Source organism: Oncorhynchus keta, unplaced genomic scaffold (assembly GCF_023373465.1).
Source record: "Oncorhynchus keta strain PuntledgeMale-10-30-2019 unplaced genomic scaffold, Oket_V2 Un_contig_3981_pilon_pilon, whole genome shotgun sequence".
NCBI lineage: Eukaryota > Metazoa > Chordata > Actinopteri > Salmoniformes > Salmonidae > Oncorhynchus > Oncorhynchus keta.
This window is the reverse complement of record NW_026287538.1, coordinates 140816-167791: the sequence shown is the minus strand read 5'-3', so window position 1 is coordinate 167791 and position 26976 is coordinate 140816. Positions and strand designations below refer to the sequence as shown.

General features: G+C 42.4%; 3 protein-coding genes and 1 long non-coding RNA gene across 6 annotated transcripts; 1 reads left to right on the top strand and 3 right to left on the bottom strand.

The window, feature by feature from the left end:
- The first annotated feature begins 3908 nt into the window (after window positions 1-3908).
- LOC127924384 (cyclic nucleotide-gated channel cone photoreceptor subunit alpha-like) lies at window positions 3909-11833 on the top strand. The gene is made up of 9 exons (XM_052509121.1): window positions 3909-4174; window positions 5790-5935; window positions 6207-6257; window positions 6472-6639; window positions 6853-6909; window positions 7957-8043; window positions 8150-8251; window positions 8349-8455; window positions 8558-11833. The coding sequence occupies exons 2-9, from the start codon at window positions 5841-5843 to the stop codon at window positions 9913-9915; spliced, it is 2025 nt and encodes a 674-aa protein (XP_052365081.1). The 5' UTR covers window positions 3909-4174; window positions 5790-5840; the 3' UTR covers window positions 9916-11833.
- Window positions 11834-12032: 199 nt separating this feature from the next.
- On the bottom strand, window positions 12033-20880 carry LOC118374893 (ubiquitin-protein ligase E3A-like). The gene is made up of 12 exons (XM_035761374.2): window positions 20586-20880; window positions 19794-19838; window positions 19024-19262; window positions 18183-18862; window positions 17496-18062; window positions 17177-17321; window positions 15818-16023; window positions 15419-15583; window positions 15086-15241; window positions 14908-14981; window positions 14459-14602; window positions 12033-14194 (listed from the first exon to the last, which is right to left on the bottom strand). The coding sequence occupies exons 1-12, from the start codon at window positions 20657-20659 to the stop codon at window positions 14074-14076; spliced, it is 2616 nt and encodes an 871-aa protein (XP_035617267.2). The 5' UTR covers window positions 20660-20880; the 3' UTR covers window positions 12033-14073.
- LOC127924386 (uncharacterized) lies at window positions 16094-17128 on the bottom strand. The gene is made up of 3 exons (XR_008117792.1): window positions 16958-17128; window positions 16292-16468; window positions 16094-16232 (listed from the first exon to the last, which is right to left on the bottom strand). It is a non-coding gene; the product is annotated as an uncharacterized LOC127924386 (long non-coding RNA).
- A 501-nt stretch (window positions 20881-21381) lies between the features above and the next one.
- Window positions 21382-24977, bottom strand: LOC127924385 (uncharacterized). 3 transcript variants are annotated; one of them, XM_052509124.1, is made up of 8 exons: window positions 24893-24977; window positions 24704-24768; window positions 24365-24384; window positions 23974-24185; window positions 23496-23791; window positions 23366-23410; window positions 21788-21870; window positions 21382-21673 (listed from the first exon to the last, which is right to left on the bottom strand). In XM_052509124.1, the coding sequence occupies exons 4-8, from the start codon at window positions 24161-24163 to the stop codon at window positions 21637-21639; spliced, it is 651 nt and encodes a 216-aa protein (XP_052365084.1). In that variant the 5' UTR covers window positions 24164-24185; window positions 24365-24384; window positions 24704-24768; window positions 24893-24977; the 3' UTR covers window positions 21382-21636. The 3 variants fall into 3 exon arrangements, with proteins under 3 accessions (XP_052365084.1, XP_052365082.1, XP_052365083.1); XM_052509122.1 differs by having other exon boundaries at window positions 21798-21870; XM_052509123.1 differs by lacking the exon at window positions 24704-24768 and having other exon boundaries at window positions 21798-21870.
- Window positions 24978-26976: the final 1999 nt, after the last annotated feature.

The following is a 26976-nucleotide window of genomic DNA, read 5'->3' as shown; positions in this document are numbered from 1 at the left end:
CATCATAATAATTTATATTATGCCACAAATGTTAATCTTTATGACCAGCCATCTGTATGAAATGTTAAAATAAATTAATAGGTTAGCCAACAATGAAGCATAATATCTAACAAATGGTTGTTGTTTTACAGACACCCAGTACTGTAGCTCTCCAGGAGGATGGTTGGCCACCCCTGACCTACCTGTGGGTCTTTCCATTTTACTAAACCTGCAAAAGTGGATTGAGCCTATGAGATAATATGAAGAAACCCAAAGGAAGAGCCATGCCCTCTTCACTCATCCCAGTTTACATCCTCTCATGTTAACAGTCCTGTCTAGATCTGGCTGAGGATATGCACTAGATTTTATGTAGGCATTTTAATGTAAGATGAGTGTCCTGAAAGGTGTCTGGAAATCAAATGTATTATTATTATTATTATTATTATTATATCTGGGGTATTATACAGAGACTTTACTATGAATGTCTTAGTTCCCTGATGTGTGTCCTTCGTGAGTCTTTCAATGTGTGGTTTGGTTAACACATATGGGGTCTTAAGTGCGTAGCCCATGTATAGGGATGTTTATTAGGTACACCACCCCATTCACCAAAATGGTTGGCTTCTTCAGACAGTGAGTCAAGTGGCTGTGGTTTGCTATAAAAATCAGGCAGACAGGCATCGAGGCATTCAGTTACTGTTCGATTAAACGTTAGAATGGGCCAAACTAGTGACCTAAGCAACTTTGAGCGTGGTATGATCATCAGTCCCAGGCGCACCAGTTCCAGTATGTCAGAAACGGCTGGCCTCCTGGGCTTTTAAAACACGACAATGTCTAGGATTTACCGAGAAGGGTGCGAGATACAAAAAACATCCAGTCAGCGGCAGTCCTGTGGGGGAAAATAACTCGTTGATGAAAGGTCAAAGGAGAATGGCAAGAATCGTGCAAGCTAACAGGCGGGCCACAAACAGGCAAATAAAGGCGCAGTACAGGCATCTCGGAACGCACAACTCCTCTGTTCTTGTCACACACCTGGTTCCACTCCTATCAGCTAAAAACAAGAAGAAGCAGATCCAGTGGGCACGCTATCAACAACACTGGACAATTGAGGAGTGGAAAAGCATTGCCTGGTCCGACAAATCCCAGTTCCTGTTGCGTCAGGCTGATTGCAGAATCAGGATGTGGCGAAAAGCAGCAAGAGTTCATCACCCATCCTGCCTGATGTCAACGTTACAGGCTGGTGGCAGTGGTGTAATGGTTTGGGGTACGTCTTCCTGGCACACGTTAGGTCCCATTGAGCAACGTTTCCATGCCCCAAAGAATTCAGGCATTTCTGGAGGCAGAGGGGTCCAACCCAGTACTAAATGGGTGTACCTAATAAACTGAAATATATGGAAATACTAGGAAATGCTCCAGGTCATACTAGGAAATGCTCCAGGTCATACTAGGAAATGCTCCAGGTCATACTAGGAAATGCTCCAGGTCATACTAGGAAATGCTCCAGGTCATACTAGGAAATGCTCCAGGACAGCAGTGTATGATTTGAATTGGCCTGTTTATTCCAGCACAAAGAGATTTTTAATTGATCCCTCAGCACATTGACAAAGACGCCTAGGATGGAGTGAATCATTGGTATCATGGTTACACACACAATCTCACAAGATCAATGATTTCTCATGTGAGAGAAAAGGAAGTGGCTCCTCCATATTAGGAGACATTTGGATATCTTGATCAACTGTATTGTGGGAGACCCTGAAAAACACCCTAAAGACTCTTCTTATTAACTTCTTCCCAGCTGACTGCAGTTGTCATTGCCTCTCTTGTGAACGTCCAAATACCATCAAAAGATTAGAGGCAATCTCATTTGTAAGTACTAATCCCACAGTGCCAGTGACTGCAGTCTGGCCACACGTAGGCTTTTGGAGTACACAAGGTTCAAACGTAAAGACAAATAAAACACAAACAAAAATACTTCAATACAATTTCAGTATATGGACTCTGAAGCTCCATCTATGCCTCTAATATTACATCAGTGTAGATTTAGTCTACTACTTGAAGAGGGTGCCTGGTACGAATGCATGTCCCCCAGTCGAACAATCACTTTTCTGGCCCTTTATCTAACGTTGTATGGCCAGTAAACACCTACATCTCACAGCCAACAGGACAGGTCATGCAGTTTCTGGAATTGTTGTTGGACAGAATTAGCCTTTTATTAATGACTGTTAATTCAATGTTTATTTCTGAGCCCTTGATAAGTATTTATAGCTGTGGTAGTGGAGAAACACTGTCTGAACAACTAATTAATTGCTTTACTCTCACATTCATTCGGGTGCCTCTGCGGTTCCTTAAGTCCGTCATGACAAGAACTGACTTAACACTTGGACCAGGGAAACACATTAGTGGATCTAGGGACATGCTGGAGTCTTAAATCTAAGATTAGAGCTTCTGTTCTATAGATGGAGGACGGAGGATTTCCCCTGTGTCTTCTCCACTTTTCCCAGGTGGGTGGGGCCTCTGTGGCCACCCAGTAGAGTAGCCTAGTGGGTGAGGCCTCTGTGGCCATCCAGTAGAGTAGCCTAGTGGGTGGGGCCTCTGTGGCCATCCAGTAGAGTAGCCTAGTGGGTGGGGCCTCTGTGGCCATCCAGTAGAGTAGCCTAGTGGGTGAGGCCTCTGTGGCCATCCAGTAGAGTAGCCTAGTGGGTGAGGCCTCTGTGGCCATCCAGTAGAGTAGCCTAGTGGGTGAGGCCTCTGTGGCCATCCAGTAGAGTAGCCTAGTGGGTGGGGCCTCTGTGGCCATCCAGGCCTCCTCTGTGGCCATCCAGTAGAGTAGCCTAGTGGGTGGGGCCTCTGTGGCCATCCAGTAGAGTAGCCTAGTGGGTGGGGCCTCTGTGGCCATCCAGTAGAGTAGCCTAGTGGGTGGGGCCTCTGTGGCCATCCAGTAGAGTAGCCTAGTGGGTGAGACATTCTGAACATCAGTGACATCTCACAGCAGCTCATGGCCCAGGCTGTGCTGAGGGAAAGAAGAGCGCCAACCGTGTCCTACCAAGCTAAGGGCAGAAAAGGGCACTTGGCTCTTCCTGTATTTGTAAACTGTAGGTAAACTACCTGCCTGATACGACACAACACCAATCACCCAGTCCTAAATCAACACCTACCCACTACTCACAAGACACTTGTGTAGATATGAATGGAGTCGATAGTTGTCTGGAATATTATAATATTTTCACCTTGCCCTCTGATAGGCTAGGTGGAATTTACGCCATATTTCGACCACTTATCCAATCCGTAAGGGGACGTTGCTTATTATCTGTTATTATGCAGGTGAGGAGCAACACATAGCACCTCTTTCAGTCCCAATGGAGGAGCAATGTTGCTAAGTGGGAGTCTAGGGATTCATTTTCAAGAAGGCAGGGAGAGGGGGTGAGTATGAAATACGCACTACATTTCTAATGGACTAATCTTTTAGCCTCTTTAAGCCCCAGTTCATCTCATCCTTCTGACTCCTGCTCTATTATTCACTGGAGCCAAAGAGTAAATCCGTCTTCCTTCTTAATATACTCTCATGACCATGTACTTATGGCAGTCTGGTCTGAACCTTGTTTAGTCGAACCTGGTGGAAGAACTGACATCTGGTCCAGGGGTGACTGACATTAGGGCCCATTGCAAGGACTCTGTTGCACGACATTATTTATTTCAGGCAACATCTAACGATAAATGATAGGACTTCACCACCTGAACAAGTACTATCTTACCTAACTGTAGGCTAATGGCAAAATTCCGAAACTAAATGAATACTGCCCTTATGTGGTAGTCGTTAAAAGTTGTAGAAACTTCACTTCGCAACAAGCGGTGGCGCTCACAGACCCCTCCCTTCTCTCTCTTCTTCCCACCAAGCAGTTAATGACTGTTCATGAAGGTGACGGAAGTGCGTTACGGTTTAAAGAAGGCTGCTTGGGTAATAAAGGACACAGGGGGAGCTGTCCGTTGGCCTGGGTGCTGAAATATAATTCCAAGTCGTTGTGTCCAGTAGTATAACATTTGAAAGTAATGTAAGGCCGTGTCTAAAGAGGAATTAATGATTGGAAAACGTTTGTGTAGCCTATGAAGCAAAGGAGGAAAACATGGGATTATATCACATCGAGAGTTCCTTTGACGAAGACATTTGGTTGAGGACTATCCTTCCCTAAACTATATTCAGGTACATTTAGACTAGAAATTTGCACAAATTGTGTGGTAGTCTAAAGAAAGAACCAATTTTCCGTTTTGTTGCAAATAATATAGAATTCATCAAATGTTATAGATAAAATGTTTTCATGTTTTCGCCTACATTTAATCGGGACCAACAATAAAGGATAGATCCAAGCAGCTATGGCTACTTGGCAAGGCAATTTGTGAGGACGTTCTGATTAGATCACATTTAAGCAGACTACTGTGTTAAAAAATAGGATGAACTAAACAACTAAATTAAATCACAATGAATTAACTCAAAAGTTTGAAGAAGTAATTAAAACAATTACAACTTGGATGTAGGCCTTATTCTAACCTTTTTGACAGATTTTTATTATTATCACCAGCTGCTGAAATAGTTTATAATCAACCATAAAGACATGTTAACATAAATTATAGATACATTGGAAACATTGGAAACATCAAACATTCTGAAAAGTCAATCAATTGGATTTAATTCGGTCTCCTTCGTAATTCTTAACAGTAGAGATGTAGCCTACCCGAAAGTGTTGTAAACTGTGTGGATTAATTCATTAATTAATTATTCCTTGCATGCAGGTTGTAAAATGTTAGATTTGAATGTGTGTTAATCCGTTATTTGACATTTTAAAAATAAGCACGAATACATATTCCATTTAAATATTTTTGTCTTTGATTTCAAATAAAACATGTTGCGCAGAATAATACAATCATGCCTTACTAATGTATCTGTATTCTTTCTCTAATCTCGTGTTTCATTTAGTTGTTCAATTTGAGGTTCAGATAGGGCCATTCAAAGACATCACACCATACTATGGGCAGGTCACGTCAATACTCCACATCATTTGCATGTAACGCTTTGGAAAGCAAAGCATTACTTTAGTGCGAGTCACACTTGTTGTGTGGTTGTGGACCAACAAGAAAAATCGTATTTTTTTTAGATCACATTTGAGTTTTTTATTGTTGTTATTAAGCAAATGTCTTGGTCAGTACACGTCCAACACACATTCATCGATACAATGTAGATTCATAAAATTCGTGAATCAGTCTATATGAAGTGAGATTGTTAAAACCATAGTTAAGTCTGTAAAAATCCCTTCTAAATCCACAGTGAGACATGTGGTTCACCATCCCTTAAAATCCCTATTCATACTTCTCCCCTCTAGGAGAGTCACAGAGTCATCCTAGACCTAGAGTTATCCTATAATAGATAGTTGAATCATAGTCATAAACTTTATATGGTTGTGATACATTAATATAAAATGTGGATGTACACAACTACTGATATGAACATTGTTGCCTCAATTTCTAGGCTTCAACATTGAAATGTCTCTGTTATAGTTGTAGGTATATTTAATATTTAACAAACAGTTGTTCTGACTTGTGAGACTGTGAACAATGTAAATAATCAAACCCTAACCCTTGTGGTCCTTCTGTAGCTCAGTTGGTAGAGCATGGCGCTTATAACGCCAGGGTAGTGGGTTCGATCCCCGGGACCACCCATACGTAGAATGTAAGTCGCTTTGGATAAAAGCGTCTGCTAAATGGCATATATTATTATATTATTATATTATCCTACTCTAAAGTATCCTCACTATTCTGTTCAGTTCACAGCAGTCCACCAGCCTGATGCATTGGGGACCATAGAGTGAACCAAGATGCCTAAGATCAGCACGGAGCAGTCTTATCCCAGCCACGGCCGCTGTTCGGTAAACACCCCCGACAACCTGGACCAGATTGAGAGTGGCAGCAGGTAAGAAATGTACAGGATTTTACCAGCTTGGGTTTAGTTTAGGATTTGAAAACTTTTACTTTGAAGAGCCAACAACACACAGACTCCATTTTTGAATGCCATTTTTGAATGCCAGTAAGCATTCTGTGTGATCATGATTTATTGCAGTGTAGTGACACTCCAAACACAGTAAACACAAACGTTGACACATCCCAAGCTAGTACAATTTCAGTGTATATTTTTAGCCTGGTGGAGGCCTCACTCTCTTCCTGGTGTCCTCTCTACACTGCAGCCATGAGGACCAACTGGACCCCTCCTTCACGGGGACAGGAGGCATGTCCAGGTCAGTGCAGATGTCTTTTTTACATATCATTATTTACATTTATGCTCATTTTAAGGACTACAATCAAAATAAGTCAATAGACTTTAATGTGTTTTTTATTCTTCATCATTTATAATGTGTGTATAGTTGTTTCTCATTGTTTTATAATGCATGTATAGTTGTTTTCTCAATGTTTGAACATCATTTGAACAACATTACAATGAATTTCTCTCAGGCTGTCTCGCTTCATGGTGTTGGTGAAGGGCTGGTCATCTCACAGTAGTCAGCCCTTAGATACCCTTCCTTTAGACTCAACCATGAAGTCACACACAGAGTTCAGAGAGGCCTGGAGAGCAGAGAGCATGTCCAACACCAGACTCTCTGACCAAGTCCGCAGGAGGAAGTGAGTCCCTGTGTGTGTGTGTGTGTGTGTGTGTGTGTGTGTGTGTGTGTGTGTGTGTGTGTGTGTGTGTGTGTGTGTGTGTGTGTGTGTGTGTGTGTGTGTGTGTGTGTTTTGCTCAATTTCTCTTTCTCTCATGTTGCAATTATTATGACTTAGAAATGAAATAACTGCTTAGATTTGAAGCTAACACGTGTATTTCTATATTTTTTCAAGCAATGGTCAATGGCCCCTTGCAGCATACAATATGAACAACTGCAACAACAAGGATGAGTAAGTGGACCAACTAGAGCATTCCGACCCCTTGACTTTTTCCACATTTTGTTGCGTTAAAACTTTTTATTCTAAAATGAATGTTGTTTTTTCCCCTAATCAATCTACACACAATACCCCATAATGACAAGGCAAAAACAGGTTTTTAGACATTGTTGCTGATTGATAACAAAATAAATTTAAATATAACATTTACATAAGTATTTCAGAACCTTTCATTTACTATGTAGGTAGTAACTAATCTAATCAAATCAAATGTTATTGGTCACACACATATTTAGCAGATGTTATTGCGGGTGTAAATAAATAGCTGTATATGGTTTTGTTCCCCCCCTGTCACTCTCCAAAGTATTTTGTGTGTCATAATTGTGATCAGACACATATTTGTTTTTATAAATGTCATACTGGAGCACAAAGAATGACAAATTACAAAGAAATATCAGGAGAAAGCCAAGAGACCTGTCACTACTCTTTTGACCCGACAGTAGAATGCTGCCCCCCTCTGGTCTTGATAAATCATTGCACATAGTTTCATGCAATGGAACATCTAATTGAAACCAAATAACACCCTCCATGAACATTACAATCCAATATCACCAAACAAATCTGTAAGAGTGACGTTAGTTCAGTTGATTAGCCTGATCCACCATCCAGACTGCTGAGCTTTTGTTTCTTAACATTTCGTATCAGTGGAGGCTGGTGGGAGGAGCTATAGGAGGACGGGCTCATTTTAATGGCTGGTAGGGAATAAATGGAATGGTATCAAACACTTCAAACATATGGAAACCACATGTTTAACTCCATTCCATTTATTCCATTCCAACCATTACAATGAGCACGTCCACTCCTCCCACCAGCCTCCGCTGCTTCATATAGAAAAACAGAGAGTTAGCTTGCGAGATCAGGATGGTGAAACAAGGCTTGGTTGATTACACCTGCTATAGATAATCCTCTTATTTTCCCCTTGTGTAATAGTGTGCTGTGCTGTAGTTAGTACCTGCTTCATTGAGATTGATAAAACGATATGTGGGAAAATAATGTGTTCAGCAAAAAAGACGAGAAGAAGGATGAGAAGAAGCCGGATCCCCCGAAGCCACCTGATAAGAAACCAGATGAGAAGAAACCGGATCCCCCGTAAGTATATTCAGATTCTATGGTTATATGGAAGTCTTATATGGATAAACAAAAAAATGGATTATAAGTTTACAGGAAAAAGCCTTGTATTTTATGTTTATTTCAGTAAAGAAGTGTGGATCATTGACCCCGCCACTGATATGTACTACCAATGGCTGACAATAGTAGCTGTCCCAGCATTCTACAACTTAATGCTTCTGGTGCCAAGGTGTGTGCTGTTTTAGAATTACAGCTTTAGGGTTTCCCAAGATATTGTTGAGTAATTGTGAATGATCAATACTCTTGTGTTTCTGCTTATCTCCCAGAGCTAGTTTCAATGACCTGCAGGCCAACTATGTAATGCTGTGGATGGTTCTCGACTACACTTCAGATGTCATCTATTACATTGACACGTTTGTGAGATCTAGGACAGGTAAAACCATTCTTGTTTAGGGTTGTTGAAATAATTTCTACATAACATAGCCTTGTTCAACAATCTAGTATTTGCGATAAAGCTTTGAAATGTCATCAACAGGTTTCCTGGAACAAGGATTGCTCGTGAAGGACCCAGTGAAACTAAAAGAACACTACCGAGCCCAGAAGCAATTTAAATATGACATCATATCGATGATACCTACCGATCTTGCCTTCATTCCATACGGTTACAACAATCCAGAGTTCAGATTCAACCGCCTCGGCAAGATGGCGCGCCTCTTTGAGTTCTTCGACCGAACGGAAACCAGGACAAACTACCCCAACATTTTCAGAATCGGCAACCTTGTGCTTTACATCCTGATCATCATCCACTGGAACGCTTGCGTCTTCTACGCCCTCTCCAAACTCCTGGGCTTCGGCTCAGACACCTGGGTGTACCCAAACATCACTGACCCCGAGATGGGCCAGCTGTCCAGGAAGTATGTCTACTGCCTCTACTGGTCCACCCTGACCCTGACCACCATTGGAGAGACCCCGCCCCCTGTCAGAGACATCGAGTACCTGTTTGTAGTCGCCGACTTCCTCACGGGCGTGCTGATTTTTGCCACCATTGTTGGTAACGTTGGCGCCATGATCTCCAACATGAACGCGGCACGCGCCGAGTTCCAGGCCAAGATCGACTCCATCAAGCAGTACATGGAGTTTCGTAAGGTCTCCAAGGTCCTGGAGGCCAGGGTGGTCAAGTGGTTTGACTACCTGTGGACGGAGAAGAAGACCTGCGACGAGAAGGAGGTTCTGAAGAACCTGCCGGACAAGCTGAAGGCTGAGATTGCCATCAACGTCCACATGGAGACGCTGAGGAAAGTGCGTATCTTCCAGGATTGCGAAGCCGGCCTGCTGATCGAGCTTGTGCTCAAGCTGCAGCCGCAGGTCTTCAGCCCCGGAGACTACATCTGTAAGAAGGGCGACATTGGCCGAGAGATGTACATCATCAAAGAAGGGAAGCTGGCTGTGGTGGCGGACGACGGGGTAACACAGTGGTGTGTGCTGAGCGATGGGGCGTACTTCGGAGATCTCAGTATCCTGGGCATCAAGGGCAGTAAGGCTGGCAACAGAAGAACAGCCAACATCAGGAGCGTGGGTTACTCTGACCTCTTCGCCCTGTCTAAAGACGACCTGATGGATGCTCTCACTGAGTACCCTGACGCCAAGTACGCTCTGGAAGAGAAAGGCAAGGCCATCTTGATGAAAGACAACCTCATTGATGAGGAATTGGGAAACAAGGCCGACCCCAAAGAAATGGAGAACAAAGTCCTTACAATGGAGACCAACATGGAGGTCATGACGATCAAGTTCACCAGAATGATTGCAGAGTGGGCAACATACCAGGCCAAGGTCAAGCAGCGCATCAGCAACATGGAGGCCAGGGTCAAACCCCTCAGGCAGGGGGATGGATGAGGTCATAGGACAAATAATCACATGCAGAATATCTACTCCACATATTTAACAGACACGGACATTACATGTAAATCTATAACTCATACTCACAATTTAGATCTGGTTAGATCTAAATAGCTTTCCATCCAAGTGGATTATAACCATAAACTGTATTGTTGACCAGTCAAAAGCAATGAAGGCTGGTGGGAGGAGCTATAGGAGGATGGGCTCATTGTAATGGTTGCAATGGAATAAATAGAACGCAGTCAAACATGTTGTTTCCATATGTTTGATACCATTAAATGTTTTGCATTCTAGCCATTACAATGAGCCAGTCCTCCTATAGCTCCTCCCACCAGCCTCCACTGGTCAAAAGTATACCTAGATTCAAACATAAACTCAGCCAAAAAAGAAAGTCCTCTCACTGTCAACTGCGTTTATTTAAGGCAAACTTAACATGTGTAAATATTTGTGTGAACATAACAAGATTCAACAACTGAGACATAAACTGAACAAGTTCCACAGACATGTGACTAACAGAAATGGAATTATGTGTCCCTGAACGAAGGGGGGTCAGAATCAAAAGTAACAGTCAGTATCTGGTGTGACCACCAGCTGCATTATGTACTGCAGTGCATCTCCTCCTCATGGACTGCACCAGGTTTGCCAGTTCTTGCTGTGAGATGTTACCCCACTCTTCCACCAAGGCACCTTCCCGGACATTTCTGGCGAGAATGGCCCTACCCCACACCTTCCGATCCAACAGGTCCCAGATGTGCTCAATGGGATTGAGATCCGGGCTCTTCGCTGGCCATGGCAGAACACTGACATTCCTGTCTTGCAGGAAATCATGCACAGAACGAGCAGTATGGCTGGTGGCATTGTCATGTTGGAGGGCCATGTCAGAATGAGCCTGCAGGAAGGGTACCACATGAGGGGGGAGGGTGTCTTCCTTGTAACGCACAGCGTTGAGATTGCCAGCAATGACAGCAAGCTCAGTCCGATGATGCTGTGACACACCGCACCAGACCATGACAGACCCTCAACCTCCAAATCGATCCCGTTCCAGAGTACAGGCCTCGGTGTAACACTCATTCCTTTGACCATAAACGCGAATCCAACCAGCACCCCTGGTGAGACAAAACCGCGACTCGTCAGTGAAGAGCACTTTTTTCCAGTCCTGTTTGGTCCAGTGACGGTGGGTTTGTGCCCATAGGCGACGTTGTTGTCTGGTGAGGACCTGCCTTACAACAGGCCTACAAGCCCTCAGTCCAGCCTCTCTCAGCCTATTGCAGACAGTCTGAGCACTGATGCAGAGATTGTACATTCCTGGTGTAACTCTGGCAGTTGTTATTGCCATCCTGTACCTGTCCCGCAGGTGTGATGTTCGGATGTACCGATCCTGTGCAGGTGTTGTTACAAGTGGTCTGCCACTGCAAGGACAATCAGCTGTCCGTCCCATCTCCCTGTAGTGCTGTTTTAGGCGTCTCACAGTAAGGAAATTGCAATTTATTGCCCTGGCCACATCAGCAGTCCTCATGCCTCCTTGCAGCATGCCTAAGGCACTTTCACACATATGAGCAGGGACCCTGGGCATCTTTCTTTTGATGTTTTTCAGTCAGTAGAAAGGCCTCTTTAGTATCCTAAGTTTTCATAACTATGATCTTAATTGCCTACCGTCTGTAAGCTGTTAGTGTCTTTAACGACCGTTCCATGTTCATTAATTGTTTATGGTTCACTGAACAAGAATGGGAAACAGTGTTTAAAACCCTTTAAAATGAAGATCTGTGAAGTTATTTGGATTTTTACAAATTATCTTTGAAAGACAAGGTCCTGAAAAAGGGATGTTTCTTTTTTTGCTGAGTTTAGTTATTTGTCCTGCTTGTTTGATAGGCTTAATGTTAATGTTTTTATTTTGTAATAAATATATTATCCAAAATTGGTCTGTATTTGAATCCAAAAGATACTGGTAGTTGAATTTTGCTGCTGGTGTGCTTTTGAAATGTCTTGGTCAGTTGAAATGGACATTATTGGACAATAATTGGATGTTTTTGGCTTACTATCATTTCCTATTCATTTCCACTTAAACTCAGATTGTACTGTACTTGTTAAAACTAAGAAGCTTAAAAACGGTCAAATCAAATGCAAACATATTTATTTGAACTTTCAGTGATATGTTCTCTTTTCAGAGGTTGAACAACTCGGCTCTTTTAAGCCAATCGACTGAATGTATGGTGTTGAATAAATGAACATGTCTTGGTTAACTTCACTGGGGTACGAGACAGTAAAAAAGTGGAAGAGTGCTTCAGAATCATAAATGACACAATCCTCAAAAAAAGTCTTATAAATCCATCTGTTGGCATATGTTTAAAATGAACTCTTCACCAAGTACAAGTTGGAAAAAAGCAGTCACTTTTATTTAGCATGTTTTCACAACACTTGATTTTAAGCCTTTTTATCAATTACATTTTTTTTTTTTTTTAAGGTAACAGTTAACTCAAACCAACCTATAAACTGACTGCTTCAATTCCAAGATCAGGGTGAACGTTGTCCATTCTCTGGGCCCTGGAGTCCTTTTAAATGTACAGGCGAGCAGCAACTTCAGCAGTACAAAACAGAGATACAAATGAATGAGGTACAGCAGAAACCCAAAGAAGCGATGGAGGAAGGGAAGGCTCAGGGCACAATATCTGAAATGTATTTGTTGGGGCAGGTTCTTCACAAGCAGCCCTGAGCACCGTTGAAAAGTGACATTACTGCGAGCTGGCTGACTGCTTTACGCCCCAACTGACTGAAAGACGGCATCAGGATCCATTGACATTCCTAAGCAGTGATTACATCCCTATGGAATTGTCCAGAAACTAAAAGACAAAGAAACAAATCAACTGTTTACTGTGCCAGTGCTGAAGGGAATTTTCACAGCTTTTTCCAAATCGAAAATTAACCATTTAAAAAAAGGGCTGTCGTAAGTTATTTTCGACACAGAGACAAATCTTCTAGATCGCTCCAGGATCACTGGAGAGCAAAGATTTGTCAGCAACACTTGGCAAATGTCTGTAGACATTTAATTTAGTACAAAATGCCTTGATTTTAAAAGGAAGATAAACCTGGGACATATTTAGGGTTGGTCTTCTAGAAGTGTAGACAACCAGAATAAATGATATTCTGATTATATTAATGTACTGAGGATTACAATATAATACCGGTTAGACAAGGGCAACACAGGAAGACTTCAGAAAAATATTTTTTTGAGAACAATCATGTACTTGTAGCCCAAAAATAATAATTCTGAAAATGTCTAAGTGCACTTACAACAGCTCCAACAAAGTTTCAGTCTACTCTCAGTGCTCCAATGGAGAAAATAATGTATGTCCCAAATGGCACCCTAATGGGCCCTAGTCAACAGTAGAACACTAGATAGGGAATCGGGTGTCATTCAGGACAGATGCTCAAGGTAAACATTTTCTGAAGATGCTGTCTGAATGAAATTACTTTCCAAGTTCCAAACACTTCCATGAAAAATGGGGCCTGGTTCGATTGGCTAAATAATATGGAAGGTGTGTGTGGGTGGGAGGGGGTAGGACATCATATACACATACACACGGTTTCCCTCGTCACATCAGCTTCTGACTGCAGCGATGCAACCGAAAGATCGCAAAGTAACAGACTGCAAAGAGGACTGCAATACATGAATGGATGCAGCCTTTTCTGTCTCACAAATGGTAAAATGTTTCTACATCGTCATTGTCACAATCCAGATTATTAAATAATCCCAGCCCTCCCCTTTCCCAACAAAAAAAGGTGTTATTCCAGTCAAGAATCAAAATAACCAATTTCAACCTTAAAATAAATATTAAGGGGGAAAACAATCCCCTGTACATAAAATAAAATAAGATAAAGGATGTGTTCAGAACACATTCACACATGGGAATTGAAACGTACTTTAGATCACATGAAGTTCAATGAAGCTGCTCCAAGAGATCGGGACGCTGGCACAGACAAACTCCACTACTAGAGTGCGCTACCTTTAGATTAACCATTGTGTTGATTTTCGGCTTTTCTCATCTCGAATCTTGAACGATTTTGTGTTGGTTGGTCATCTTTCATTTACTTTTTCTGATATGGGGGAAGGAGGGAGATTGTGAAAAGGAGTCCTCTTTCAGTGTGGCAGCCATGGCCTCAGAGCATCCCAAACCCTTTGGCATAGAGGATGGCTTTGAGCAGTCTCTCTCTCAGCTTCTCCCTGGTGTCGTACTCCGGGAGCAGCAGCACGTTGAAGCAGGTGTGAGATGTGGGTAACCTGCAGAAAGTGGCAGAGGAGAGGGAAGGGGTCAAAGGCCATTCCAATTGTTAAGGTCAACAGGCCATTCATTTGGAATGGGATTACCTTGAAGTTCCACTGTAATCTGAAGCCAATTCATCCATTTCCCCTCAAACAAAACGCATGCAAAGTACATTATTTTTATTCATTTATATATACACACAGTTGAACACATTTGCTAGTTGCATGTTTCCAACGTGATGTGAGTGAGCAATGTGGGCTGCAGACGGAAGACCTCCTCACCTGTCTGTGTCGGGGCCGTTCTTGGCGATGATCATCTTGAGCTTTCCCAGGCCTCCGACAGGGGCTCTGTCTGTGCCCGTGGTGAACTGCAGGAACAGCCTCTTCTGCTCCTCAGCAAACGAGTGCAGCGTCTCCCAGAACTCCCTGGTGGGTCAAGTACAGACAAGGCTTTATATTAGTGTCCTATCCTGGGTTTTTGGTCACTGTCCCTGATGTCAGCAGCAGATCAAACTGCTGAATTTCAAAATGGTTAGACTGTCCTTTCTGCAGTCAAGTCCCTTTTGAAGTAATGGTCCATCACACACACACACACACACACACACACACACACACACACACACACACACACACACACACACACACACACACACACACACACACACACACACACACACACACACACACACACACACACACACACACACACAAAAAATAAAGCAATTCCTTACTTAATGATGCGTGAATCTCTGCTGTAGCCGCCATCATATTCTGTCGTTTCTTCAAGTGCTTGAAAGTCTAGGTTCTGTGTGTGATATACACATTATGGAGAGTTAAAAATCACATTTAAAAACAAAAATAAATAAATAAATAAATACAAATGACTAAATTCTCTTTTCTACAGCTTACCCTGCTTCCACAGATGAGCAGCTCGATTTCCTCCGGCCGGAATAAATATTTCAGCGGGGACTCGTTGGTGACCATGTGAAAACCTCTTCTGAAGGCTTTGAACTGCTTCTCAACACTCTTATTCAGCATGTACTCCGCATACTGAGCTACAAACTCCTGTCGACCACAAGATGAAACAACGGCATGATTCTCTGGATGGAACACTACCTCATACTCTATTCAACCCCACTGGTCAAATAAGCTACATCTAAAATAGAAAAATCCTAATAATTAAAATGTCTAAAAGCATGATTTTGAGTGAAATAATTTTCTCCAAAAATTCTTGAAACTCACTTTTCTGTTCTCGTTGGTGACTGGAATTTGATCACCATTTTCCCTTAAGTCGTACATGAGGGGGTTTCCGAACAGGTCCGTCTGGGATATCTGGAAGGTGATCATCATGTCCTCCTCCACACTACCCTCGTACTCTGACAGCTCCTTCAGACTCTGGTACAGAACCTGCACAGAGAACAGGACACAGGGGAGAGCAGACAGGAACACCTTATCAATAACACCATTTCAATGGTATTTATCTGTTAAGGTCTATATTGCCCTGAAAGAAATTGCTAAGTAAAATGTAATGTAACACCATAGGAGTCTACAGCCATGTCGGAGCACAAAGGTTTAAATCCCACTCTGGAGATGAATATCATTAAGCTAATTGTATGAATAAACATGACTTCAAATACTAACCGGATTGGAGTCTGCGAGGTCCCGGAAGGTTCCTTTCTTGCCCATTAGCTTTCTGTAGACCACCATGGGGAAGTGAACGTCCAGGATGCAGTTGTTGTAAATGGCCAGGCCAAGGACGATGCCAATCAGCGTGAACTGACCCTCGTTTTCAAACGACGACGGGTTGAACCAGAACATCTTGGTGCGCTCGTCGTACGCAAACATTCCTGAGGAGAAGGAAGCCGTGTTAAGGACAAGGAACAACCTTTACAATACACAACACAAACCAACCACATCCACTGCAGTAACGACGATGACCTTTATAAAACACAACAGCAACACAAACCAACCACATCCACTGCAGTAACGACGAGGACCTTTATAAAACACAACAGCAACACAAACCAACCACATCCACTGCAGTAACGACGAGGACCTTTATAAAACACAACAGCAACACAAATCAACCACATCCACTGCAGTAACGACGAGGACCTTTATAAAACACAACAGCAACACAAACCAACCACATCCACTGCAGTAACGACGAGGACCTTTATAAAACACAACAGCAACACAAACCAACCACATCCACTGCAGTAACGACGAGGACCTTTATAAAACACAACAGCAACACAAACCAACCACATCCACTGCAGTAACGACGAGGACCTTTATAAAACACAACAGCAACACAAACCAACCACATCCACTGCAGTAACACAACCTTTATAAAACACAACAGCAACACAAACCAACCACATCCACTGCAGTAACGACCTTTATAAAACACAACAGCAACACAAACCAACCACATCCACTGCAGTAACGGACCTTTATAAAACACAACAGCAACACAAACCAACCACATCCACTGCAGTAACAGGACCTTTATAAAACACAACAGCAACACAAATCAACCACATCCACTGCAGTAACGACGAGGACCTTTATAAAACACAACAGCAACACAAACCAACCACATCCACTGCTAACGACGAGGACCTTTATAAAACACAACAGCAACACAAACCAACCACATCCACTGCAGTAACGACGAGGACCTTTATAAAACACAACAGCAACACAAACCAACCACATCCACTGCAGTAACGACGAGCAACACAAACCAACCACATCCACTGCAGTAACGACGAGGACCTTTATAAAACACAACAGCAACACAAACCAACCACATCCACTGCAGTAACGACGAGGACCTTTATAAAACACAACAGCAACACAAACCAACCACATCCACTGCAGTAACGACGAGGACCTTTATAAAACACAACAGCAACACAAATCAACCACATCCAATTCCATTCTCACAGTGACGGGTCAGCAACGTATCGACCGACTGACGACTTGGTTTCTCACCAATATCTGGGTTGAAGATCTCCTCCACGACGAGCTGAAAGAACTCTTTGGAAACCCCTCCTTCATCTACACCTTGTTCTCCTTCAAACTCCACATACAGCTGCTTCTTCAAGTCTGCAGGATTCTCCATGGCGATCATCTCAAGCTAACAGGAAGAATAGAAGTAAAAGAATGATCTAATACTAGTGTGAGGAATATAGTGGACACTCTCTCCAGTCAGTACAAACACCACTCCAATGCTTTTAAATTCTTGAGGGGGAGTAGACGAAACAAGTGCACACTTCGGGGTGGGAGAAACTAAACAGGGCCTTGGACTTACCCTGACGAGGGCATCATCGATGATGTGGTCTCGGCGTACTTTAAGCCTCAGGTAGGGGTTGAGCTGTTGTCCCTGCACCAGGCTGTAGAGTACTGTGATGCGTCGCTCGCTGTACATGCGGATGCGGTTGTCGTAGTACAGGCCCAGGTTCTTGGTCACGGCGTTGAGGATGAACGGACACGTCATGAAGGAGAACTTGTTCTCCGTCTCCACTTTAAAGAACGTGTAGTCCTTGTCCATCTCTAGGACTTCATTCAGGGGCTCGTTGACAAACTCCTCAAAGGGGATGAGGGGCCGCCGGCTGTCGGAAGTCCGGATGGTAAGCTCAGTCTCCAGGGGGTCCACCCGGGGGCCCTTCTTGTTTCTCCTCTCCTCCCCCAGCAGCTCCTGCAGTGTCAACTCGCTGGACTCAGGGATGGGCTCCTCGTCCTCCTCTTCGTTGTGCTCCGTGTCCACCTCCCCTCCCATGACATTTGCATAGTAGACAATCTTCAAGCACTTGGTGGCTGCCACCACTGCATCGTCGTCGTTCACCAGGTTGCGGCTGTTGAACTCATTGCTGACCACCTTAGTAATTAAAATAACAATAACTTTAATTTGTATAGTGCTTATCATTACAGAGGAATCTCATAGCTCTATGTAGGCTGAAAAAAAAGAAAAGACAAAATACCAAGAGAATCTAGCTACCTTGTAGGTGATGAGCTGCTGGAAGGTCTCCATTATGCGGTGGATCTGCTCAGCACTGTAGTGAGACCACAGGCGGGCCAGCTTGGCCAGCGCGGGTAGGGGCAGCTTGCTCATGGCCCTGCAGAACTGGGGCAGGGCAATCTCCAGGTAGTCTGGGCTGTGGAGGTTACTGTTCTCCATCACCACCACAAACAAGTTCAGGTAGTTGGGGTCCCGGGAGTAGACGTTGTGGTACGTCAGGTCACATTCCACGTTGGGCGACAGGTAGACTAGTGCGTTGAGGAAGGCAGTTTCGATATTACCGTTGGACAGCAGTCTCTGGTAGACCCTCCTGACAGCGTCGATGTCCACAGAAACCTCATCAGGACCTAGCTTCCCCACATCATTGTCCCCTGATGCAGCGCCGTCTAACCGGGAAGAGGAACCGGGCGAGTCCTCCTCCATAGCAGCAGCGGAGCAGGCGGCCGCTTCCTCCTCGTCCTCGTCTTTGTCCTCGTCCTTGCTCTGGAGGGACTTGAGCTCCTCCTTGGTGGGTGGTTTGGACCGGCGGAAGCTCTGCACCAGGCCCTCTGCGCTGGAGAACACCCGTCCTATGACCCGGATCAGAGGGGAGTAGTCCTCCTTCTCTCCACAGATGTGTAGGATCTCATACACTTTCTCCTCTGTTAGGTAATTCACATCTGGAAAACATCAATGTAATACAGTTAATTAAGCAGCATATGTAATATCCAGTTATGGACAGTTTCAGTTAAGACCAACAGTCTAATTCTGTAATTCTGCACTACAATTGAAACACTCCGAAAAGTATTGATGCACGAATGAGTCACTTATGCCAACACACCTTTGAAGTCGTCCCTTACACAATGGTTCATAGTGGTGCCTTTCTTGGAGGGGTGTGGGTCGCACAGTTTGGCATTGATCTTGTACAGCTCCAGGGCCTTGACGGCGGCTGCGTTGTTGTCCAAGCGGTGGGAGCCCCTGGACGAGGAACACCACACGTTCGAGCAGGAGTCATTCCCACAGCCCTCCGTTAACTGGTGGTAGTAGCGCTCTATTAGATGCTTGGCGGCTGCTCGCTTCCTGAATTGGAGGCCGTTCAGATTGGAAACATGGAGAGTTATGAAACTGGCTGCGAGTCTCAATCAAAACAGCACTGAAATCAGTCTTATCAACATCCAAAGTGGTAAACATTAAAAAAAAACTAAAAAACAAAGGGAACTTAAGGTCATTTATAAATATCAACGTGGTCTTCATTGGAAATTAGATAAGCCGCTAAACATTTAAGAACGAAAACATTAATTTTCATTGGGAACTTGTGGACTCAGCATCCATTGTGTGTGCCTGCTGCAGTCAGCAGACCATGCAGGAGAGTTGGTGTGTGGAAGCCAAAGAGGAAAATTATTAATATGAAGGTGCAGATGGTGACACTTTGACAAAATGACTGTGGACATTCATTGGTTAGTGAAAGGAGGGAGATATTAAATATTAGCATTCCATAGATAGTCAATTAACATGTTCTGTGGTAGGTGACTAAATTAACTTACTGTACTGTAGCTAGCTACTGTACATTAATCACTGAATGACATGACTGACAATTTAAAATAAACTTACATTCGGCTTGCTTCCGTGTTTTCTATGTCAGACTCCTCTTGTATTCTAAACAAACAAATACATCAATAGTTTAGGTCAGGAATATGTAGCTAAATCTGTTAATCTGAACCATATAGCCTACCTACTACAGCTAGCTACAGCAGAGAAATTAACAAACTTATCTAGCGAGTGAAACGATTTTTACAAGTGTAGCGTTAGCTAACTAGCTAGTTAAGACAGCCACAACAACTAACAGTAAGTGGACGCTAGTTAATCTTATGTTAATGTAAACCAATTTCTGACTGATGATGAAATGTCTACAGGAACAGCGAATATAAAATCTGCAAAGACCGATACAAGTAGCTAACGTTGGCCAGCTAGCTAACGCAGGCAGAGTGATGACCGTGCAGCTTGCTTGCTTGCTTAGTAGCTATTCGTTCAGGGGATAATGTTTTAGGTAACATAGTTACAATTCAGCAATACATCGTCGTAACTGTACGTTAACGTGAAATCAGAACAGCAAACAAACTACCTACCTAAAAGTTATGTTAATAACTCGCTTATTAGCATTGCTAGTTAGCCAACTAGCGGTTGCTAAATTCACTTTTCAGGCCTAGCCTAGCTGGAGGGCAACATTAACTAGCTGCCTATATACCTGGAAATCTGCAGGAATGTTGCACTTTTACTTCATTTTACATGCCAGTTACATAGCTAGCAAGCCAGAAACCATAAGTTGGGAATCATTTTATTGCTACGATACAGAAACATGCACCCTTCCCCAAACCACGACACTCTATTTATCTCCATGCCGACCTGTCGTATCCTCCTGCAGGGGATGTCTCGGCCTGTGGTAGCGCACACTCACAGTCCCTCTCGTCGGAATTCATACGAGACGTTCTCCCGCAGTTGCCCGTGATCCTGTGTAACTGTATGAATTAACACTTTCTCCACAGTTTGGATAAATGTTCAACAAATCGTTATGTTACTGCTCAAGGCTCTTGACGGTGATGGGCGATTTTATTGAATAAGGAACTTCATTTAAGGCCTATTTCATGCTCTAGTCTCTGTTTGGTGTTTACAGCCATCTTGACTTCAACAACCCGACCAGGGGACACGTCCCAGAATGCAATGTTGCGGTAGGAATATTTTGTTCAAAAGCCTTTTCCCTCACTTTTGAGCTCAGTTCAGTCATTGAGCTACTGCAAAAAACAGTGAAGCCTTTGTATGTCTATTACAAACGCTTCCAAAATACATAGCTATCCCTATTAAAATTGTTCATTGAGTCAGGCAAATGGGGTTCTGCCACTGTTCACTATACCGGTGTCAGAAGTGGGATACATGTACTATCGTTTTAATTCTTAAACGTCTAAGCTGGGGGGGACCCCTTTAGCTATATAATATGTTTGTTTAATTATTTGATAAAATAGTAAATTTGGCCTTTACTACTATAGCCTATAGAAACACAATGAATAACACATGCATAAATGGCAACAAAAAAAGTTAAAAAATAAATCATAAGTAATAAGGTTTTGAAATGTCTGTCCTATATCTAAGAGATATAAGAAAACTCAGGAAATATATATTTTTAATTACTCTAGGGTATAACCAGTGATGTTGAGACTCGTGCCCTTCCACAAATCCTGTTTCTTTTTTATTTCCATATTATTGTTACATTGATACAGCCAGGCCTAATTCCATACATTACCACTGTAAATTATCTGTACTTTCTCAAGTAGGCCTAAATGACATGCAATTAAATATGCAATCCATAACATTTATTCTCTAAGGGAATTGATTATCACGTTTACAGGAGTAACACTATATATTATCACATGTTCATAGTTGGGCCAAATGTAAATAGTCTTCATTTCTGGAATGAGGTCTTGCAAAGGGACATGGATCTTGAAAGGATTAAGAAACATAAAACACAATATGTTAGTTGTTGATTTGACCTGTGATGATTACTGTAATTACAATGACAATATTAATGAATGCTTAAACCTACTGGAACCTACTGGAACCTACTTTCGCCTGAGATGAGCCCCATCATGTAAGAAAACACCATACAAGGGCAGTTGCGGCATAAAGACAGTAACCCCTGGAAGGAAAATAATGATTTAAAAGTGACCTGTCTGCTTCAGAGATACGCTGCAGTTCTGACTTTTCTTTAAATAGCTACATTATGGCAGATATCTCCCCAACACTAGACAAGAAGATATTTAATTAACACAGAACAAAAACATAAACGCAACATATAGTGTTGGTCCAATGTTTCATGAGCTGAAATAAAAGATCCCAGAAATGTGCCACATGCACAAAAAGCTTATTTCTCTCAGATTTTGTGCACACATTTGTTGACATTCCAGTTAGTGAGCATTTCTCCTTTGCCAAGATAATCCATCCACCTGACAGGTGTGGCATGTCAAGAAGCTGATTAAAAAGCTTGATCATTACACAGACCTTGTGCCGGGGACAATAAAACACCACTTTAAAATGTGCAGTTTTATCACATAACACAATGCCCCAGATGTCTCAAGTTTTGAGGGAGTGTGTAATTGGCATGCTGACTGCAGGAATGTCCAACAGAGCTGTTGCCAAAGAGTTGAATGTTCATTTCTCTACCAAAAGCCGGCTCAAATGTTGTTTTAGAGAATTTGGCAGTACGTCCAACTGGCCTAACAACCGCAGACTACGTGTAACCACACAAGCCCAGAACCTCCACATCCGGCTTCTTCACCTGCGGGATCGTCTGAAACCAGCCACCCAGGCAGCTGAGGAAACTGTGGGTTTGCACAACCAAAGAATTTCTCAGGGAAGCTCATCTGCGTGCTCGTCGTCCTCACCAGGGTCTTGGCCTTACTGCAGTTCAGCGTCGTAAACGACTTCAGTGGGCAAATGCTTACCTTCAATGGCCACTCTGTTCACAGTGTGAATAGAGTGCCCCATGGTGGCGGTGGGGTTATGGTATGGGCAGGCATAAGCTATGGACAACGAACACAATTGCATTTTATCGATGGCAATTTTAATGCACAAATATATCGTGAGGAGATCCTGAGGCCCATTTTGTGCCGTTCATCCACCACCATCATGTTTCAGCATAATGCACTGCCCCATTTCGCAAGGATCTGGACACAATTCCTGGAATCTGAAAATGGCCCAGTTCTTCCATGGCCTGCAAACTCACCAGACATGTCACACATTGAGCATGTTTGGGGGGGCTGGATCAACATGTACAACAGTGTGTTCCAGTTCCCGCAAATATCCAGCAACTTCGCACAGAGGAGAGGGACAACATTCCACAGACCACAATCAACAGCCTAATCAACTCTATGTGAAGCAGATGTGTCACGCTACATGAGCCAAATGGTGGCCACACCAGATTTGGACTGGTTTTCTGATCCACGCCCCTACCTCTTTTTTTAATGGTATCTGTGACCAACCATCCATAGATGATTGTTTAATGAATTTATTTCAATTGACTTATTTCCTTATATGAACTGGAAATCAGTAAAAATCTTTGACATTGTTGCACGTTACGTTTATATTCTTGTTCAGTATAGTAGTTGCTGATGTATGGTTACTTTTTATCATACCATGGCAGCGTTTCGAATCCAAGCTAGACAGTCACAATTTCTGGCCTGTAAAAAAAGGAGAGGAAAAATGAATACCGTACATCAAATAGAGAAATACTGTATTTAAAATGATGATTAATTGATACCATACCATAGGATCTATGTCAAACTTCTGCCTAATATTTCTGACTGCTGCATCATTGCGAGGACAGTCCAGTAGTCCCTGGCTCTCATGGAACAGACAGTCCACTGTGTCAAACTTCTGGCTAATATTTCTGACTGCTGCATCATTGTGAGGACAGTCCAGTAGTCCTCCCTGGCTCTCATGGAACAGACAGTCCACTGTGAGTATTACATCACTTCTGGTCACTAGTCTGCTGCTGTAAGGTACAGTGTAGTCTGGGTTGAAGATGTGATGCAGTACTACCAGAATGACATCTTTACCCTCTGTCAAGAAAGAGAATGTGGGAATATGTCAAAATAAACCAATAAGCCTCTCAAATAAACAATGTAGTCATGTCATTCATGCCGTTGGTACATTTTGAGTAAATCTGGTGTGGAAAGAGAATATCTGGTATAGAGGGAAATAACATTGCTTGGGAAGTCATATTTGGGATGAGTTACTGTACTTGGAATCTGTTGCAGTGCTGCTTCAATATCAGTCCCGGCGCGGGAGACGATGGGACAGAAAGCCATGATGACATCACTCTCCACTGGAGATTTGACTTCCGTAAAACATCTTGTGGTGTTGTTGAGTCGTCTCATAAACTGAATATGAGAATCCAAAGTATTGCCAGTCTCAACTGTGTAGTACTTCATATTATGTGCCACTGATTTTAAACTGACAACAAAGAGGAAAGTCAAAAAGGTCATTGATAAAAGTATTCATGTTTTTGTTAATTGGAACCATGTTCATAGTTCAGCCAGCTATAAGAGCATTGTAGGTTTAACCATTTACTTTATAGTGCACCCCTTCATCAAAATATTACATTATACAAAAGAGCCCTGTAAGAAAATTACCTTTGCGTTCAATCATGGATCTAAAGGAAGTGAATGAACAGACAAATGGGTTTATTAGTCTAGATAGATACATATGAAAACTACAACCAGTGTGCAAACCATGAAGATAAAATATATTTCTCTTTAGTGCAAACTGTGTACAGCAGCATGAGGCTATATCACATTCTAAACATGCACTTTTTTGCTCTAGTCTTTCACAGTATCCAGCTCTAGAGCACTTTACCACCTCACTCCTTTCACTGGACCACATGATTTCTTGGAATTAGAAAGTGAAAGCAATGTGTTATTGTAAATGGACTTACTGACTCAGTTCTATTCTACATTCATAGAATTACTCACCTAAAAAACATTCCATTAAATTCTGCACTAGCAGTTTCCACTTAACCATGTGTACCGTTTTATTCCTGTTGTAGACATAGAATATTAAATGATCACAAAACCTTTCATGACACCCACCCAACTGTAATTGATAGTTATGGTGTTCATATTGAACATGAATTATCAATGAAATGAGGAAAGTAGACTTACTCTGCAGCTGTAGGATTATTTTCTGTTGACTGTACTGCAGTTGTGGTTTGAAGTGATCTGTTTTAATAGCAAAGAGAAAGTGAAACTAAACAGCATGAGATAATAAGGGGAGGTGGCCATTTTTTCATAAAGTCACAAATGCTGAGTTTACACAGGCAGATGCATTCAGATTTTCTTCCACTAATTGATCTTTTGACCAATCACATCAGATCTTTTCACAACAGATCTTTTTAGGAGCTGATCGGGAAAAAAGATCAGAATTGGGCTGCCTGTGTGAACGCAACCATCTGGGCAATCTACAGTTCAGACAACAAAGTGAGCACCACTGATTTGGTAAACAGCTGAGGAATGGGGCTGGAAAAATGTAACCACACTCACATTTATAGACAGAGCTATGGATGCACCACCATCCATGATATCAAAATGATAGTTTTAGCCATGGTTTAAGGCTATACAGTGTTTGTTTACAATTACACATTTAAAAACAATGGAATAAAACAAGCTTATATTTTGGGTTCAGATGGGGTTGACAGTTGTAATCTCATAGTGCAATTAGAATGTATAGTCTTTAAGAATCAATGGGTGTATCTATAATTAATTCAAAAGTCAAAAAATGTATGTACCAATAGCAGATTGCCACTTTAATATAAGGTAAATAACAGTAGTTAGACCAAGCACAATTTACATTTGTTTGCTCGCCTCAATTTCTTAAAAATCTGTCCTCTCATCCCCTTCATCTGTACTGATTGGAAAAATTTGACAGGTGAAACAACATGGTGGAAGCTCATCTTTAGTCCATTGACTTATGTATCCCCGTACATTGACTTATGTATCCCTGTACATTGACTTATGTATCCCTGTACATTGACTTATGTATCCCTGCAGCTGACTGGGTGTTTTTATTTATCCCTTACATTGAGGCACCCCATCTGCAGCTGACTGGGTGTTTTTATTTATTTACATATGACTTATGATCCCCCGGACTTACATCCATCTGCAGCTGACTGGTGACTTTATTTATTTACATATAGCCAGAGGCACACTCCATCTGCAGCTGACTGGGTGTTTTTATTTATTTACATATATCCAGAGGCATTGACTCCATCTGCAGCTGACTGGGTGTTTTTATTTATTTACATATAGCCAGAGGCATCCATCTGCAGCTGACTGGGTGTTTTTATTTATCCCTTACATTGACTTATGTATCCCTGCAGCTGACTTATGTTTTTATTTATTTACATATAGCCAGAGGCACACTCCATCTGCAGCTGACCCTGTACATTTATTTATTTACATTGAGCTTATGTATCCCCATCTGTAGCTGACTGGGTGTATTTATTTGACTTATATATCCCTGAGGCATTGACTTATCTCAGCTGACTTGACTTTTATTTATCCCTGTACATTGACTTGCACTATCCCTGTACATTGACTTATTTATCCCTGTACATTGACAGAGGCACATCCCTGTACATTGACTTATGTATCCCTTACATTGACTTATATATCCCTGTACATTGACTTATATCCATCTGCAGCTGACTGGGTGTTTTTATTTATTTACATATAGCCCTGAGGCACACTCCATCTGCAGCTGACTGGGTTTTTATTTATTTACATATAGCCAGAGGCACATCCATCTGCAGCTGACTGGGTTTTTTATTTATTTACATATAGCCAGAGGTTTCCATCTGCAGCTGACTGCATTTTATTTATTTACATATAGCCAGAGGCACAGAATCTGCAGCTGACTGGGTGTTTTTATTTATTTACATATAGCCAGAGGCACCCATCTGCAGCTGACTTGGTGTTTTTATTTATTTACATATAGCCAGAGGCACACTCCATCTGCAGCTGACTGGGTGTTTTTATTTATTTACATATAGCCAGAATTACATGCCATCTGCAGCTGACTGGGAGTTTTTATTTATTCTCAGACACAGTGCATCTAAACAACTGGTTGATATTTATTTACATCATCTGCAGCTGACTGGGTGTTTTTGATTTATTTACATATAGCCATTTACACTCCATCTGCAGCTGACTGGGTGTTTTTATTTATTTACATATAGCCAGAGGCACAC

Bases quoted from the DNA above. Each gene is read 5' to 3' on its own strand.
- LOC127924384 (XM_052509121.1), top strand. From the start codon at position 5,841: ATGCCTAAGATCAGCACGGAGCAGTCTTATCCCAGCCACGGCCGCTGT. The intron at 8,044-8,149 runs GTAAGTATATTC...TGTTTATTTCAG, and splicing joins GAGAAGAAACCGGATCCCCC to TAAAGAAGTGTGGATCATTG. The intron at 8,456-8,557 runs GTAAAACCATTC...TGTCATCAACAG, and splicing joins GTTTGTGAGATCTAGGACAG to GTTTCCTGGAACAAGGATTG.
- LOC118374893 (XM_035761374.2), bottom strand. From the start codon at position 20,659: ATGAATTCCGACGAGAGGGACTGTGAGTGTGCGCTACCACAGGCCGAG. The intron at 15,242-15,418 runs GTGAGTTTCAAG...TGTGGTCGACAG, and splicing joins TCACCAACGAGAACAGAAAA to GAGTTTGTAGCTCAGTATGC. The intron at 14,195-14,458 runs GTGAGGAGGTCT...CACTTTCTGCAG, and splicing joins AACGGCCCCGACACAGACAG to GTTACCCACATCTCACACCT.
- LOC127924385 (XM_052509122.1), bottom strand. From the start codon at position 24,163: ATGAAGTACTACACAGTTGAGACTGGCAATACTTTGGATTCTCATATT. The intron at 23,792-23,973 runs GTACAGTAACTC...CTTTCTTGACAG, and splicing joins AGCACTGCAACAGATTCCAA to AGGGTAAAGATGTCATTCTG. The intron at 21,674-21,797 runs GTAGGTTCCAGT...AATCCTTTCAAG, and splicing joins GGGGCTCATCTCAGGCGAAA to ATCCATGTCCCTTTGCAAGA.